The 17007-nt window shown below is 39.9% G+C and overlaps 1 protein-coding gene across 3 annotated transcripts in view; it reads left to right on the top strand.

Moving 5' to 3' along the window:
• UNC13C (unc-13 homolog C) overlaps positions 1 to 17007 on the top strand; it is a 793844-nt gene that overhangs the window by 699755 nt on the left and 77082 nt on the right. For all 3 annotated transcript variants that reach the window (XM_040413932.1, XM_040413931.1, XM_040413930.1), the window contains one exon: positions 5436 to 5516. In XM_040413932.1, coding sequence (XP_040269866.1) covers positions 5436 to 5516 — 81 coding nt within the window. The remainder of the gene's footprint in view (positions 1 to 5435; positions 5517 to 17007) is intronic.

Below are 17007 nucleotides of genomic sequence, written 5' to 3'. Positions count from 1 at the left end.
ACAGACCAAAAGTTTGGACACACCTTCTCATTCAAAAAGTTTTCTTTATTTTCATGACTATGAAGGCATCAAAACTATGAATTAACACATGTGGAATTATATACATAACAAACAAGTGTGAAACAACTGAAAATATGTCATATTCTAGGTAGGTTCTTCAAAGTAGCCACCTTTTGCTTTGATTACTGCTTTGCACACTCTTGGCATTCTCTTGATGAGCTTCAAGAGGTAGTCCCCTGAAATGGTCTTCCAACAGTCTTGAAGGAGTTCCCAGAGATGCTTAGCACTTGTTGGCCCTTTTGCCTTCACTCTGTGGTCCAGCTCACCCCAAACCATCTCGATTGGGTTCAGTTCCGGTGACTGTGGAGGCCAGATCATCTGGCGCAGCACCCCATCACTCTCCTTCATGGTCAAATAGCCCTTACTTTCAAAGTTTTCCCAATTTTTGTACTGACTGACCTTCGTTTCTTAAAGTAATGATGGCCACTTGTTTTTCTTTACTTAGCTGCTTTTTTCTTGCCATAATACAAATTCTAACAGTCTATTCAGTAGGACTATCAGCTGTGTATCCACCTGACTTCTCCTCAACGCAACTGATGGTCCCAACCCCATTTATAAGGCAAGAAATCCCACTTATTAAACCTGACAGGGCACACCTGTGAAGTGAAAACCATTTCAGGGGACTACCTCTTGAAGCTCATCAAGAGAATGCCAAGAGTGTGCAAAGAAGTAATCAAAGCAAAAGGTGGCTACTTTGAAGAACCTAGAATATGACATATTTTCAGTTGTTTCACACTTGTTTATGTATATAATTCCACATGTCTGTTAATTCATAGTTTTGATGCCTTCAGTGTGAATCTACAATTTTCATAGTCATGAAAATAAAGAAAACTCTTTGAATGAGAAGGTGTGTCCAAACTTTTGGTTTGTACTGTATATACATATATATATATATATATATATATATATATATATATATATATATATATATATATATATAGTAAATTCTAATCTCAATCCCAAACTAATAATTATTGTTTTGAGTGTGTTTTTTTTTGTATTTTTTCTTTTTTTTTTAGAGAGACTCTTAAAAAGGTGTTCATGGTTAAGTGAGCGATTTTAACACAGATAAGGTTGTGACAACTTTCCATTATTTGTTGAAAAAAAAAAAAAAGACTGTCTATTTTTCAGCATTAAAGGCATGTCTACTCAGGGTTAATAGGCTACAAAATCCACGTAGAATATATAGGATGTCAATTAATATTGCAGATTTTCTCTGTTTATTTTCCCCCTAGCTATGTTTAGCATGAAATCTGTGATAAATCTGCAGTGGGTATTTTACAATTACGTACCATGTGGACATACACTGAGCAGTTTGGGGTGTGTGGCATTGATGAAGGCTTTATTAAAATGCTAAATGGCTACAGAATAACCAAGTCAAACAAACTATAGAAAGATAATGGGTGAATTATGTTATTTTGGACAGAATCCCCTTTTCCTACAAAGATATTTGGTTTTTCCAATAAAAAATAACCATCATTACCTAGGAGTGTAGCTATGAATTTTCTTTACAGTTTATTGGTCACAGTTCAGTACAGTAATATCCTAAATGCTTAGGGAAGAAAAGCTACAAAGTATGACTTGCATTGTTTTCAATGAAAATATAATGTTTGATAGTTTTCCCCTTAGGCTCTTATGCACAAGAAAATCTACAAGAAACTTTGGACAAATAAATTGAAGTAATTTTAATATCACACAAACAGTCAGTTACAGAACAGCAGAGTATCTAACTACTAGTAAAATGGAAGTCTTGGATCTTCTACATTTGTCTCAGCTGTAAAAGGGGTTGGCAATGCCACCATTGTCTGGTTCAAAGTCTTCGAACCGTGCATTGTTTAAATGAAGTGGCAGCACCTCTAGGTATTACTGGGTCTTCACCCTGCTCTAGCTTGTGGATGCATGGCTAATCATTCCCTATAATTGGCTATGCTCCAAGCTGGTTGGATAGGAAATAATTTGAACAACACTTTCCCAGCACCACTTCCACTTTGTTCCAGCAATTAGTGAAAATCATATTGGTTGGGCTTCTGCTAAGTGGGAATTGGTTGAATATCTGAGTGATTTCCCAACAACGTCTATCCTCAGACAACCACTTTAAAGGGAATCTGTCAACAGGAAATTAATTGTTAAATCAGGCACATGTAGGGCCTTCTAGGGATAAAAAAAGAAAAAAGTAAGACAACACCCCTGGTCCACGTATAGAGAAGTTCGGTGTGGGCCCTTTGAGGAGTCTGGTCCAAATTCACTCTTTCTGTAATAAAAAAAATAGGAAGAAAGGCAGCACTCGTGTTCCAAAAATTAAAAAAAAACAAAAAAAAGGAGGTCTTTATTCTATTAGCATTAGCATCCATTAGTAGATGCATCTCCTGGATTTCTGCTAATGGAATAAAGACCTAACTTTTTTCATTCTCGTAAAACATGAGTGCTGTCTTTCTTTCTTTCTTTCTTTTTTTTTAAAGATTCATTCATTCTGGGGAAAATCCATATGCAAATGAGCAGTTGTATCCAGGGTGGGACCAAGCCACACTGTGCATCCTTCCCCTGTGCTTCCCCTGCAACCCTTCCCTCTTCTTCATTGTGAGGGCCAGGCGAGGAACCTAGTCCTTTAGGAATGAGAGGGAGAGGCTGACAGAGGAAGCAGGAGGAGCAAGGGTGCAAACAGTGTCTTGTGCTGCCCCGGATGCATTTAACTTTTCTTTTACATACGAATAAAAAGTACCTTCTCTTTAGAGTGAAGCAACAGATCACCAAGTGAAGGGTAACATTATGTTCAACTGAGCTAGTCCTACAAGGCATTGTTGCCTGTTGACAGGTTCCCTTTAAAGCAGTATTTCTGCAGAATGAGCCTCCTGTCAACTTCAAAGTTGCCTTGAAAAAAATTTGAAACTCTTAACACTGGTCTGGGAAATGGCAGGCAGTTTTCACTCTAAGCAATGAGGCCAGATATTACATAAGCACAATTCAATAGTTTTAACTAATCCATCTGCAGTATAGTCAAGAGCCATGACTTGCAATTTCATGCAATTTCAATGACACACGTATCTTAACACTGTGGTTAAATTATACATCACAAGTGTCATTAAATTTGTGCACAAATATTCACAGGATATACTATGATAGAAAGCACCACATTTAGAGGTATACGTACACTTTATATTCATGAAGCCTATCACTGCACCTTGTCTGCGTGATAACCATTCCTAGCTGTATATATTACAAATAGCACAAAGACGGCACTTTCTCATTTGGGAAGCCAATACACTTTGGATTCTTGAAAATGAAAGGTTAGGAAAATGTTTCATTGGATAAGAGTGAAGCACTGTTGTTCTAGCGATCCTCTGTAGACTCGGTGCAGGTATCCCTGCTGTCTGTAATGATAGGGAAGCCTGGTTTAATCGAGCCAGTGGAGAACTTATTACACAAGTTACAAAGTCACTTTGCTGTTCTACACTGACACTTGCTGAATGTTTGTGTTCTGAAGCTAATGCTGCTGCAGAAACATCATTTCGATACAACGGAGTCTCAAGAGATTTTGATTGATTACATGTTTTCGTTGAAAAGCCTCTTTGTATAGAGATTTCAATAAAGAGATGAATAATTGATATACAATACCTTTGTTCATAAAGTACATTTTAAGAATAAGTGACCTCTACTGAATCTACGCAAAATTTTGTTCCCTGCTGTTGAGTCATTCCCCCAAATAAACATCAGAAGATTATAATTATACATAGAGAATATTAACAAGGCATCACGGAGAGACTATCACATTTCCATAAGTGTGCAGGAAGTTCAACTTTAAATCTTTTAATTTTTTTTTTACATGGGTTTCCCACAAGCTTTAAACAGATCTGACCTGAAGAAGGGTTTGGTCAGTGTGACCCTGGAACACACAGGGTGACGTTTTACATGTTAGTCTAAAAAATGTCTTGTTGGAGTGGTTTGTGTCAAATTTATTAAAAGGACCTTCTTCTTAATACATTTAGCATATTTTTGATTGCCTGAAAGACAAAAACTGAAATATACACATTATGAGAGGACATAGATTTGCACCAACAAATGCACCATTTTTCTGTATTTCTACGTAATACACTTGTAATAGAAAGGACATTCTCACTCCATGTTGACCACTTGTACTCTCTCATATTTTGGCGAGCCAGGCATAATTTACCTATATAATTCACTGCCCCAAGAACAGCATGAGATCAGTAATGCAATGCCTTTGTTACATATACATTATATACTATGTATTTAAAGTGCACGCTCAGGCTACAATAATGGCATATAGAAATATTGTGCTTCATAAATATTGCTAGAACCAGCCTTCTACCTCACATGGATGCAGGAATCATCACGTTCATTGCTTGTGGTCCTCTGGTAGAGTCTCACCAGGCTGGCAACTCAGGAAGAGTGTCATTTCTACTGCAAATCAGGGGAAGGGGTGTCCTTTCTGCCGTAGCTCTCCCCCTGTACCTGCCACAGCTTCTAACAGTAGATATGACTGGTGGCAGTTGAAGGATGGAACTGGGCATGTGCAACCACCTGAGGGAATATAGCATTTTTTAAACAGAAAGCAAATTACAAAAGCAACTCATTTTTCATCCTGAATTATATTAAAATAACATTCAATGGTTGCACAACCGCTTTAAGGGTAGATTTACTAAACTAAACGTGTTCATGCCTTGCACTGAATGTATGTGTTTTGGCAGTTTTTGGGGATAATCATATAAGAGTAGGGCTACACGGTGACACTGCTCATGACTAGGATCGCAGAGTAGAAGTGTGTGATTTTGCGCGACTCGTACTCTGATTCCATTCATCTCTATGGGATCACCATTACTCTGTGATCCTGGCCAGGACAGCTGTTGTGTGACAAGTGGTGTTGAGGTGTAGCCCGTTCCTAAGGGGTATGGCATAGATAGACTGAGCATGGTTTAGCTTGAAAGGGCTTGACTTAAAATGTGACACTATGCAGATTTTGGCACAAGGTAAGCCAACAAATAGGTTGTGTAAAGTTACTTTCTTTACTTATATAATACCAGCTATTTACATTATCATCAGAAAATAAAATGTACAGGAAAAAAATAATCTTTGGATTCCAGCTAGAAATAAGAATACTAAGAGCTAGGTTGAAGGCGGATACAATTTTGGAGCTGTATCCAGACTCCCACCTGTCATTAGTCAGTGAAATGGTTGAATGCATAACAATTACATGAATTTCTCTGATTTAATAATCCCAGTTAATCTACTGTGAACTATTTTTTCATGGGCCAAGAAATATAAATGCACCAGAATTTAGATTAATTAACATTTTTGGAACTGATCATACGTGCTATGTAAAATCTGGGTTAATTTGTCATATATTTTATATTTTCTAGGATCATGTGATTCGAGAAGAAGCCAGAAGTCTCACACCTCGACAATGTTCAGTCATGGAGGTTGTTCTAGCCACAATTAAGGTACCATGATCATCTATTAAACACAACAGTCTGGAAAGATCATTTAGAATTTCGGCAGATGGTTATTTCTATTAAAAAAAATAACTATTAGCCCCTAAAGCACTTCTGTGCTACGTCTAGAAGATTCTGTAAGTGATCAAATCCTTTTCATTGCAAAGTTGCAATTTGCCTTTGGGAATATACAACATATTAAATATACATTGAAACGTTCGCTCAACACTGGAAGAATACTTCAAAGTTTTCAGACAGATGGTACTAAGATTTTTATTGCTTCAATTCAATTAAATACTGTAGTAGGTCAGAAGGTAGGAGCAGACTATTTCTACACACCATTGCTGGAGTATGTGAAAGAATACAACACCATGCCACTTGGTGCTCTCTCTACATTCTGTATGGTTGTTTACTAATGATTCCCCTTCTCCCAGATACATGCAAAGTAATCCTCCTGATACCCTGGTATTCTGCAGCATGTCAATCCTGCTGTCTCCTAATAATACTGGTCATATGCAGTATCTTCCCTGCTTGTCTGAGGATGAAATGATATTGTACATGCTCAGCATTTTCTTCTGACAAGCAGAGATGAAGCTAGAGATTCAGTGGCAGCCTTCTAATTAGAGCATGAAACACCGATAATACAGGGTGGGCCATTTATATGGATACAAACTAAGAAGACAGGTTGGCATGAGCAGGAGCTGCTCAAACCCACATGCAGTTGTGCATATATATAGGGGAGCAGATCCTGCACTTGTGGCCCGTAGCTAATGGCAATCCCCAGCAAAATGCATACGGTGGAGGATGCCCGCGGCGAACCACAAGTACCACAATAGACATCCTACACAAGGTAACAAGTGCGGATGTTGTAATTAATATAACAATATAACAAAACAATAACAAATACAGGTGCACTCTGCAATCTACCTAAACCCTCAAACTGATTTTAAAATTGAGAGATTAGTCAACATGTCCTACGGTGTAGAACATGTCTAAGCCCGGGCACCACGCCAAGGTTTCTCAAGTAGCCCGGGACCTAACACTCTCCTACCTGAGCCGTATGGGCGATACCAGGAGTCAGTGGGCAAATTACAGGAGCATAAGGCCGACTCACAAACAGCTCACCAGTTACCTCCAGCATGTGGCCATGCTTGCAATGGGAGGAGGGAGGAGTCTGTGAGTCCCACTCAAGACTGGCTGATATAGCCCAGGCTTCACAGGTGCACCAAATGTGACCTGTAGATGGAAAACAGGCACATTTAAATTGGAGTTTATACACCTCCAAGAATCTATATATAAAAACTAAGAAGACAGGTTGGCATGAGCAGGAGCTGCTCAAACCCACATGCAGTTGTGCATATATATAGGGGAGCAGATCCTGCACTTGTGGCCCGTTGCTAATGGCAATCCCCAGCAAAATGCATACGGTGGAGGATGCCCGCGGCGAACCACAAGTACCACAATAGACATCCTACACAAGGTAACAAGTGCGGATGTTGTAATTAATATAACAATATAACAAAACAATAACAAATACAGGTGCACTCTGCAATCTACCTAAACCCTCAAACTGATTTTAAAATTGAGAGATTAGTCAACATGTCCTACGGTGTAGAACATGTCTAAGCCCGGGCACCACGCCAAGGTTTCTCAAGTAGCCCGGGACCTAACACTCTCCTACCTGAGCCGTATGGGCGATACCAGGAGTCAGTGGGCAAATTACAGGAGCATAAGGCCGACTCACAAACAGCTCACCAGTTACCTCCAGCATGTGGCCATGCTTGCAATGGGAGGAGGGAGGAGTCTGCGAGTCCCACTCAAGACTGGCTGATATAGCCCAGGCTTCACAGGTGCACCAAATGTGACCTGTAGATGGAAAACAGGCACATTTAAAAATGCTAGCACAGGCTTCCAGTATCCGTAGTTTCAGGTGCTGCACATCTCGTATCTTCACAGCATAGACAATTGCCTTCAGATGATTCGAGATGTTTAGCACCTGAAACTACGGATACTGGAAGCCTGTGCTAGCATTTCTCCTGCGGTGTTGCTATCAGTGTGTGAAGAGTGGGAAAAAAGGGTTGCATTAACAATCCAACACAATGGGCAGCACATTGAACACATTTTATAAGTGGTCAGAAACTTGTAAATAACTCATGAAAGAATAAAGTTACGTTAAGACCAAGCACACCATTGTTTTTCTTGTGAAATTCCCAATAAGTTTGATGTGTCAAATGACCCTCTTCCTATTGAAAAAACAAAAGTTGTATTCAAAATGGCCCACCCTGTACTGGGTTGAGCAGAGAAACTGAGCGTTTATGTGCACCTCACCACATTCAGTAAGGTGGCTGTGGTATAGCGGAAAAGGCTCAAACTGTAGGTGATGCTATAATAAGTTTATAAGTTAAATATTTCTGAATACAAAATATAGAAAATAATGTAAATTTTGTGCCTTATTTATATAATGGTGCACCACTTGTATGTGCCTCTACACAGTGCAGCGGTGTTTACATTTATCAACAAGTCTCATATCTTGTTAATAGCTATGGCAGACTGGAAATTGTTAATAAACAGAGGGATTGCTAGTAAAATGAGATGCCCCATCCATGTATTTTATACACAGTCAAACATATCAGAAAAAGAGGTGTAGGATCTTTATAAATTATAAATTCAACCAAACACAATATGTAGCCTGTCACAAGAGTTAGGGAATAGTGCAGCCCTAAATTCCACCTGCAACACCTACCTACTTAGATGATCCGCCCTAAACAGCAGCCTGCAACTGGGTGACAGTCCCTACCCTGGTAAAGTGTGCAGGACTTAAGGGGGTAAAAGGATAATCAGGCAGCCCAGGTCATAACTAGGCAAGAACAACAAGGACAAAATCAGAAACCAAATGCAGAATGAGATACAAGCCATAGTCTGACCCAGAAAGAATGTCAGGACCAAAGCAAGAGATAGAGGCAGAGTCAAAATACCATACAGAATCAGAACCAGGAGATAACATCAGTAACAGAATGGGTAGTCAAAGGCAAAGTCAGGGCAATCCAAAAGTTACAGATCCAGGAGTTCACAAGAGGTCTAGAAAGTCATAGTGAAGCAAATAAGACCATGCACAGGTGACTGTGGTCAGCAGTCTCCTGCTTAAATATGCCACCGGCGAGGGAGCAAGGGATGCTGGCACTGAGCCTGATTGGCCCAATATCCTTGCTATCTGAGCAAAGGCTTACAATGTGAGCACGTTTAGGTACAGTAATTACGGGACATAGCCATTAAATTCTCTGCTTGTTAGGAAAACTTAAAGGGGGTGATACTGTAGGTGTTTAATATTCTCCTTTAGGCTAAATGTACTGATTAATGTTTAAGGGAAAACTGTGCTACAGTCATACAGCTACACAACCAGAAAAGTGCCATTATATATTCTATATTGTAGTGTATGGAGTGGAAATAGCAAACTCTTTATTTACTGGTCTTTTTGGCGTGATGTATGTGTCAAACTGGCAGATCAATATTTTTCAGTATCAAGACAATTAGCAATTACCAGATTTTATGATTTAAGAGTTCTTTTCCTCCACACATTCAATAGCTGTCGGCTGAGCAATCATTCGGCCGACAGCTATCTCTCCCGACTCCGACATAAACTTACATGTTCAGTTTGGCCCAATATCTACGTGTATGCAATGGGAATAGAGACGCTGCCAGGCACTTTGGCAGCGGCTTATCTCATGGGAGAACTAAAGTATAAGGAAAATTTAATAATTTTGTCCAGTCTATTTCACATTTGACATAATCTGTCAGGGGAGAGTCGGGAGCTCCCCATACACATTTGGGTGTTGACTGAACTAGCTGTTTTTGGAGGGTTCAGCAGACAATAGGCTAATGGGAGCCTTTACTTGGGTCTAGGTCTCCCTGCTTCCCTCTTCATCCTCCTCAAAATCAATTAGCCTAGTGCTGGATGATTTCTGATCTGGTAGTAACTGAGGGATGTTGCAAATTTATTCTTTTTTTCATGACATCCGATTTTCTAATTTTCTAACAGCAAATTAAATCATTCCCTTGGTCTGGTCTATTTCTCTCACAGAATTGATGTAATAAGTCTGTCACACCTGACATTTTCTTTCCAGAAATATGTGATGAATTAACCGGTATAGCATCTATAGTCCTGCTGTATGAAATTAAACTGATAAGAGAATATTACCCATACCATATCCTCCTGTAATCTATTCTCACATTATGCATTTGTATATCCTGAATATCACATTTTCTCTTTAACATTTCCCTTTATTTCATCAACATGTTAACATTTTATTTTGATGATATCTGGATGTCCAATAAATTTTGCCCTTGGGGGATAGGTTTATGTGTGTTCTAGGTAATATTTAACCATTTCCCCACTCTTAAAATAAATTGGATTTAATAGTCAGAGAAATGTCATTAGACTATTATAGTCCCCAGGGAGTAAAGACGTATAGTTCCCTCATTTAGGTGATAGGTGAGGTGCAGAAAACAGAAAGTAGCAACTTTTGATGTGTTCTTTAAGGCCCCCATGCACATTAGTCTTCTGTCCTCCTAACATAGGAAGTCAACAGGACACGCTGATAATCCAATATGCATGGGAAGCTCCAGACTTTCCTTCTGACAGATGATATTTGGTGAGAGAAGGATCAGGCATGTTGAATTTCAGCTCCTGATCCTTTTGTTCTCCCAGAAGATAAGCCACCACCAGAGATGTCTGAAAGCAGCTTTCTCCTATAACCTCATTGAAAACACATATACACTCAGCCAGTCAGGAGGGATATCTGCAGTCAGGAGGGATATCTGCAGGCACTTCACTGGAGCACTTATTTGTGGCAAAAGCGTTTAGTGGCCTATTTCAGTACAGAAATAGAAAATATACGCACTTCACTGGTGCACTTATTTGTGGCAAAAGTTTACTGGCCTATTTCATTATATAAAGAAAAAAATATATGCACTTCACTGGTGCAGTTATTTGTTGCAAAAGTGTTTAGTGGCCTATTTCATTATAGAAAGAAAAAAATGTACACACTTTAATGGTGCAGTTATTTGTGGCAAAAGTGTTTAGAATCCTATTTCAGTACAAAAATAAAAATATATTCTCAGTTCACGTCGGCAGTGGTTATATATCTTGAAAATGTTTAGTGGCCTATTTCAGTACAAAAAGAAAAATATATTCTCAGTTCATGCTGGTGCCGGTTATATGATTTGAAAGTGTTTAGTGGCGTATTTCAGTACAGAAGGAAAAAAATATCCGCAATTCACTGGTGCAGTTATTTGTGGCAAAAGGGTTTAGTGGCCTATTTCATTATAGAAAGAAAAAAATATACACACTTCAATGGTGCAGTTATTTGTGGCAAAAGTGTTTAGTGGCCTATTTCAGTACAAAAAGAAAAATATATTCTCAGTTCACATCAGTGGTTCTATGTGTTGAAAGCATGGCTGGGAGTCAGCAAGGTGGCAGCAGTGGGAGGTCGGGAGCCAAACGTGCCCGGGGTAGAACACCTGCTTCGCAGCAGCCTACCTACCCGGGAAGTAGTGGTGGAGGGGTTCATGGAAGTAGTGGTGGTAGCAGTGAGTTAGTGCGGCGGTTATATGTGTTATGTTGTATTTCAGTACAAAAAGAAAAATATATCCTCAGTTCACTTCAGCGGTTATTTGTCTTGAAAGCATTTAGTGGCCTATTTCAGTACAGCAAGAAAAAAAAATTCTCAGTTCACGTTGGCGGCGGTTATATGTCTTGAAATCGTTTAGTGACCTATTTCAGTACAAAAAGAAAAATATATTCTCAGTTCAAATCGGCTGTTATATGTGTTGAAAGCATGGCTGAGAGTCAGCAGGATGGCAGCAGTAAGTCAGCAGGGTGGCAGCAGTGGGAGGTCAGTAGCCAAACGTGCACGGAGTAGACCACCTGCTTTGCAACAGCCTACCTGCCCGAGAAGTAGTGGTGCAGGGGTTCACAGAAGTAGCGGCTGTAGCAGTTAGTCAGTACAGCGGTTATAGGTGTTATTTTGTATGTCAGTACAAAAAGAAAAATATATTCTCAGTTCACTTCGGCAGTTATTTGTGTTGAAAGCGTTTAGTGGCCTATTTCAGTACAAAAAGAAAATACATTCTCAGTTCACGTCGGCGGCGGTTATATGTCTTGAAAGCGCTTAGTGGCCTGTTTTAGTTAAAAAAGAAAAATATTTTCAGTTCACTTCGGCGGCGGTTATATGTCTTGAAAGCGTTTAGTGGCCTATTTCAGTACAAAAAGAAAAATATATTCTCAGTTCACTTCTGCAGTTATATGTGTTGAAAGCGTTTAGTGACCTATTTAAGTACAGAAAGAAAAATATATATGCACTTCACTAGTGCATTTATTTCTGGAAAAAGAGTTTAGTGGCCTATTTTAGTACAAAAAGGAAAAATATATACTCATTTCACTTCTGCATTATATGGGGATAAAAGAGTTCCATGTCCTATTTCAGTACAAAAAGGAAAAAAATATACGCACTTCACTGGTGCATTTATTTTTGCTAAAAGTGTTTACTGTCCTATTTCAGTACAAAAAGAAAAATATATATGCATTTCACTTCTGCAGTTATTATTTCAGTACAAAAATGTAATATATTCAGCGTTCAATTTTGCAGTTATATGTGGCTAAACCTTTAGTGGCGTATTCCGGTTGAAAAACAAAATATATTCAGCCTTCAGCTCTGCATTAATATTTGTGGTAAAATCTTCATTGAAGTATTTCGGTCGAAAAACAAAATTTATTCAGCGGTCAGTGCTGTGGTTATATGTGGTAAAATCTTTAGTGACGTATCTTGATGAACTTCGCGACTCTACGGGCTCAAAGCTATCTTGACGCTTTGTCTTCTCATTGTATACTATACTATAGGCCTGTTCATGCCAGGCAGGTTCCCACAGAAGTATCTGGTTTGATGAGCAGCCGATTCCCCACTTGCATCAATCTTGACAGGATTCGTCTCCAGGTGGAGAGAAATTGTTTTTTTGAATGCGTTCTCTATCATAACCACGTCGTCGAATAAACTGAAGACTGGCGGATTCTCTACTGTCTTAGGCAACACTTTTTATTATTCAATTTATTAAATATTGAATATTAAATTGAACCAAAACTTGATTAAAATTATAAGAAAGTAAGCTTAAATTCGCCAATATATTATCCCAATCTTCGAGGGAAATTCAGAAACAATCATTTTGCCAAGACTTTTATGCTGGAGAACGTGTATTATTAAATCGTGCTTTAAGCAGCAATTTATAAAGTTGAGAGATTTTAAACTTTTGTTCTGTCCCATATTCCCCATAAATGAATAGACGCAGCGGCCACTCTGTGGCATCCTCATGCTGCTGCAATCTCAAACAATCTCTCGTCGTCGTGACACTCTGTTGCCCCCTCATGCTGCTACCACCTCCGCAATCTCTCGTTGTCATGCCACTCTGTGGCCTCCTCATGCTGTGGCCTACTCATGCTGCTGACACCCCCACACTATGTCACCATGCCACCTTGTGGCCTCCTGATGCTGCCGCTACCCCCACACTATATCACATTTCCACTCTGTGGTCTCCTGATGCTGCCGCCACTCCCACTCTTTGTCATTGTGCCAACCTGTGGCCTCCTCCTGATGCTGCTGCCGCCACCACCTCCACACTCTGTCATTGGGCCACTCTGCGGCCTCCTACTGATGCTGCTTCTGCCGCTACCTCCAGACTCTCTCATTGTGCCACTCGGTGGCCTCCTCATACTGCTTCCACCTCCACACTTGGTCATTGTGCCTCTCTGTGGCCTCCTCATACTGCTGACACCTCTACACTCTGTCATTGTGTCACTCAGTGACTTCCTCATGCAGCTGCCACATCCACAATCAGTCATCATGCCACTTGGTGGCTTCCTCATACTGCTGCCACCTCCAAACTCTGTCATTGTGCCACTCGGTGGCCTCCTCATTAGTATTGATCACGAATATTCGCGAATATTAATCACGAATATCGCCACTACGAGAATTCACGAATATTTAGAATATAGTGATATACACTCACCTAAAGAATTATTAGGAACACCTGTTCTATTTCTCATTAATGCAATTATCTAGTCAACCAATCACATGGCAGTTGCTTCAATGGATTTAGGTGTGTGGTCCTGGTCAAGACAATCTCCTGAACTCCAAACTGAATGTCAGAATGGGAAAGAAAGGTGATTTAAGCGTGGCATGGTTGTTGGTGCCAGACGGGCCGGTCTGAGTATTTCACAATCTGCTCAGTTACTGGGATTTTCACGCACAACCATTTCTAGGGTTTACAAAGAATGGTGTGAAAAGGGAAAAACATCCAGTATGCGGCAGTCCTGTGGGCAAAAATGCCTTGTGGATGCTAGAGGTCAGAGGAGAATGGGCCGACTGATTCAAGCTGATAGAAGAGCAACGTTGACTGAAATAACCACTCGTTACAACCGAGGTATGCAGCAAAGCATTTGTGAAGCCACAACACGCACAACCTTGAGGCGGATGGGCTACAACAGCAGAAGACCCCATCGGGTACCACTCATCTCCACTACAAATAGGAAAAAGAGGCTACAATTTGCACGAGCTCACCAAAATTGGACTGTTGAAGACTGATAAAATGTTGCCTGGTCTGATGAGTCTCGATTTCTGTTGAGACATTCAAATGGTAGAGTCCGAATTTGGCGTAAACAGAATGAGAACATGTATACATCATACCTTGTTACCACTGTGCAGGCTGGTGGTGGTGGTGTAATGGTGTGGGGGATGTTTTCTGGGCACACTTTAGGCCCCTTAGTGCCAATTGGGCATCGTTTAAATGCCACGGGCTACCTGAGCATTGTTTCTGACCATGTCCATCCCTTCATGACCACCATGTACCCATCCTCTGATGGCTACTTCCAGCAGGATAATGCACCATGTCACAAAGCTCGAATCATTTCAAATTGGTTTCTTGAACATGACAATGAGTTCACTGTACTAAAATTGCCCCCACAGTCACCAGATCTCAACCCAATAGAGCATCTTTTGGATGTGGTGGAACGGGAGCTTCGTGCCCTGGATGTGCATCCCTCAAATCTCCATCAACTGCAAGATGCTATCCTATCAATATGGGCCAACATTTCTAAAGAATGCTATCAGCACCTTGTTGAATCAATGCCACGTAGAATTAAGGCAGTTCTGAAGGCATAAGGGGGCCCAACACCGTATTAGTATGGTGTTCCTAATAATTCTTTAGGTGAGTGTATATTTGTAATTTCAAATATTCGATTTTTTTTTTTATCAGTAACCTCCCTTCTTGCTTGTGGGCCAATGAGAAGGCTGCAATGTCTTTGTCTGAGCTTAGCAACATCTCTAGCAACCAATAGGAAAGCTGCCTACCCCTTACTATATAAGAACCTCCCCAGCAGCCATTTTCTACAGTTTTTTTTATAGTTCTGAGAGAGACAGCAGTGTTATTGCTGTGTTTTGTGCTTTCCACACTACAGTAGATAGATACAGTGGATATAAAAAGTCTACACACCCCTGTTAAAATGTCAGGTTTCTGTGCTGTAAATAAATGAGACAAAGATAAATCATTTCAGAACTTTTTTTCCACCTTTTATGTGACCTATAAACTGTACCACTCAATTGAAAAACAAACAGAAATCTTTTAGGTGGAGGGAAGAAAACAAACAAACAAAAAAAATAATGTGGTTGCATACGTGTGCACACCCTCTTATAATTGGGGATCTAGCTGTGTTCAGAATTAAGCAATCACATTCAAAATCATGTTAAATAGAAGTCAGCATACACCTTCGATCATTTAAAGTGCCTCTGATTAACCCAAATAAAGCTGCTCTTGTGGTCTTTCCTGAAATTTTCTTAGTCACCTCCCACAGAAAAAGCTATGGTCCACAGAGAGCTTCCAAAGCATCAGAGGGATCTCATTGTTAGAAAGTATCAGTCAGGAAAAGGGTACAAAAGAATTTCCAAGGCATTAGATATACCATGGAACACAGTGAAGACAGTCATCAGGCAGGAATATCTGGCAAGTACTGGCTGTGTGGTACCTGTGACAACAATCTCCCATATTCTTCATATGTCTGGGCTATGGGGTAGAGTGGCAAGACAAAAGCCTTTTCTTACGAAGAAAAACATTCAAGCCAGGCTACATTTTGCAAAAACACATCTGAAGTCTTCCAAAAGCATGTGGGAAAAGGTGTTATGGTCTGATGAAACCAGGGTTGAACTTTTTGGCCATAATTCCGAAGATATGTTTGGCGCAAAAACAACACTGCACGTCACCAAAAGAACACCATACCCACAGTGAAGCATGGCGGTGGCAGCATCATGCTTTGGGGCTGTTTTTCCGCTGCTGGAACTGGGGACTTAGTTAAGCTAGAGGGAATTATGAACAGTTCCAAATACCAGTCAATATTGGCACAAAACCTCCAGGCTTCTGCTAGAAAGCTGAACATGAAGAGGAACTTAATCTTTCAGCATGACAATGACCCAAAGCATACATCCAAATCAGCAAAGAAATGGCTTCACCAGAAGAAGATTAAAGGTTTTGAATGGCCCAGCTAGAGCCCAGACATGAATCCAATTGAAAATCTGTAGGGTGATCTGAAGAGGGCTGTGCACAGGAGATGCCCTCGCAATCTGATAGATTTGGAGTGTTTTTGCAAAGAGGTGTGGGCAAATCTTGCCAAATCAAAATGTGCCATGCTGATAGACTCATACCCAAAATTACTGAGTGTTGTAATAAAATCAAAAGGTGCTTCAACAAAGTATTAGTTTAAGAGTGTGCACACTTGTGCAACCATATTATTTTATTTTTATATTTTTTCTTCCCTCTACCTAAAAGATTTCAGTTTGTTTTTCAATTGAGTTGAAAGGTGTATAGGTCACATTAAAGGTGGAAAAAGTTCAGAAATGATTTATCTTTGTCTAATTTTTTTTACATCACAGAAACCTCACATTTTAACAGGGGTGTGGAGACTTTTTATATCCACTGTAGTTAGATAGCTTATATATATATAATACAGATAGATAGTGGGAGTCAGTGTAGGTTATATCCTGATATAGTGTAGCTGTTGCAGTGCAGTGTGATAGGTTCTGCTGTCCATACATACATGCAGACCTGCTAAAATGTGAAGTTTCATGTATTACGCCAAAATATTTGCATCGTTAGTGCCGATTTGCACAATCACGAATATATTGGAGCACTCTAACTGCACATAAAGCCATTTTTAATGTTCTGCCGTGCCAACCATTTTTTCCAGTCTCAGGAAACTTCTAGCAGCTTGGAAAATGTAACAAAAGTGACCCATACCTGTATTTCGCGCGCATTATGTGAATATTACATTACAGATTTTTCGCGATCAAGAAAATAATCTCTAATTTGCGAATATATGAGGAATATTTACCCAAATATTCGTGAAATATCGCAAATTCACTGCTCTTCATACTGCTGCCGCCTTCACACTCTGTCATTGTGCCAC

This window comes from Bufo bufo, chromosome 1 (genome assembly GCF_905171765.1).
Source record: "Bufo bufo chromosome 1, aBufBuf1.1, whole genome shotgun sequence".
NCBI lineage: Eukaryota > Metazoa > Chordata > Amphibia > Anura > Bufonidae > Bufo > Bufo bufo.
Note: the sequence above shows the minus strand (reverse complement) of the source record. Positions and strands in the feature narration are given on the sequence as shown.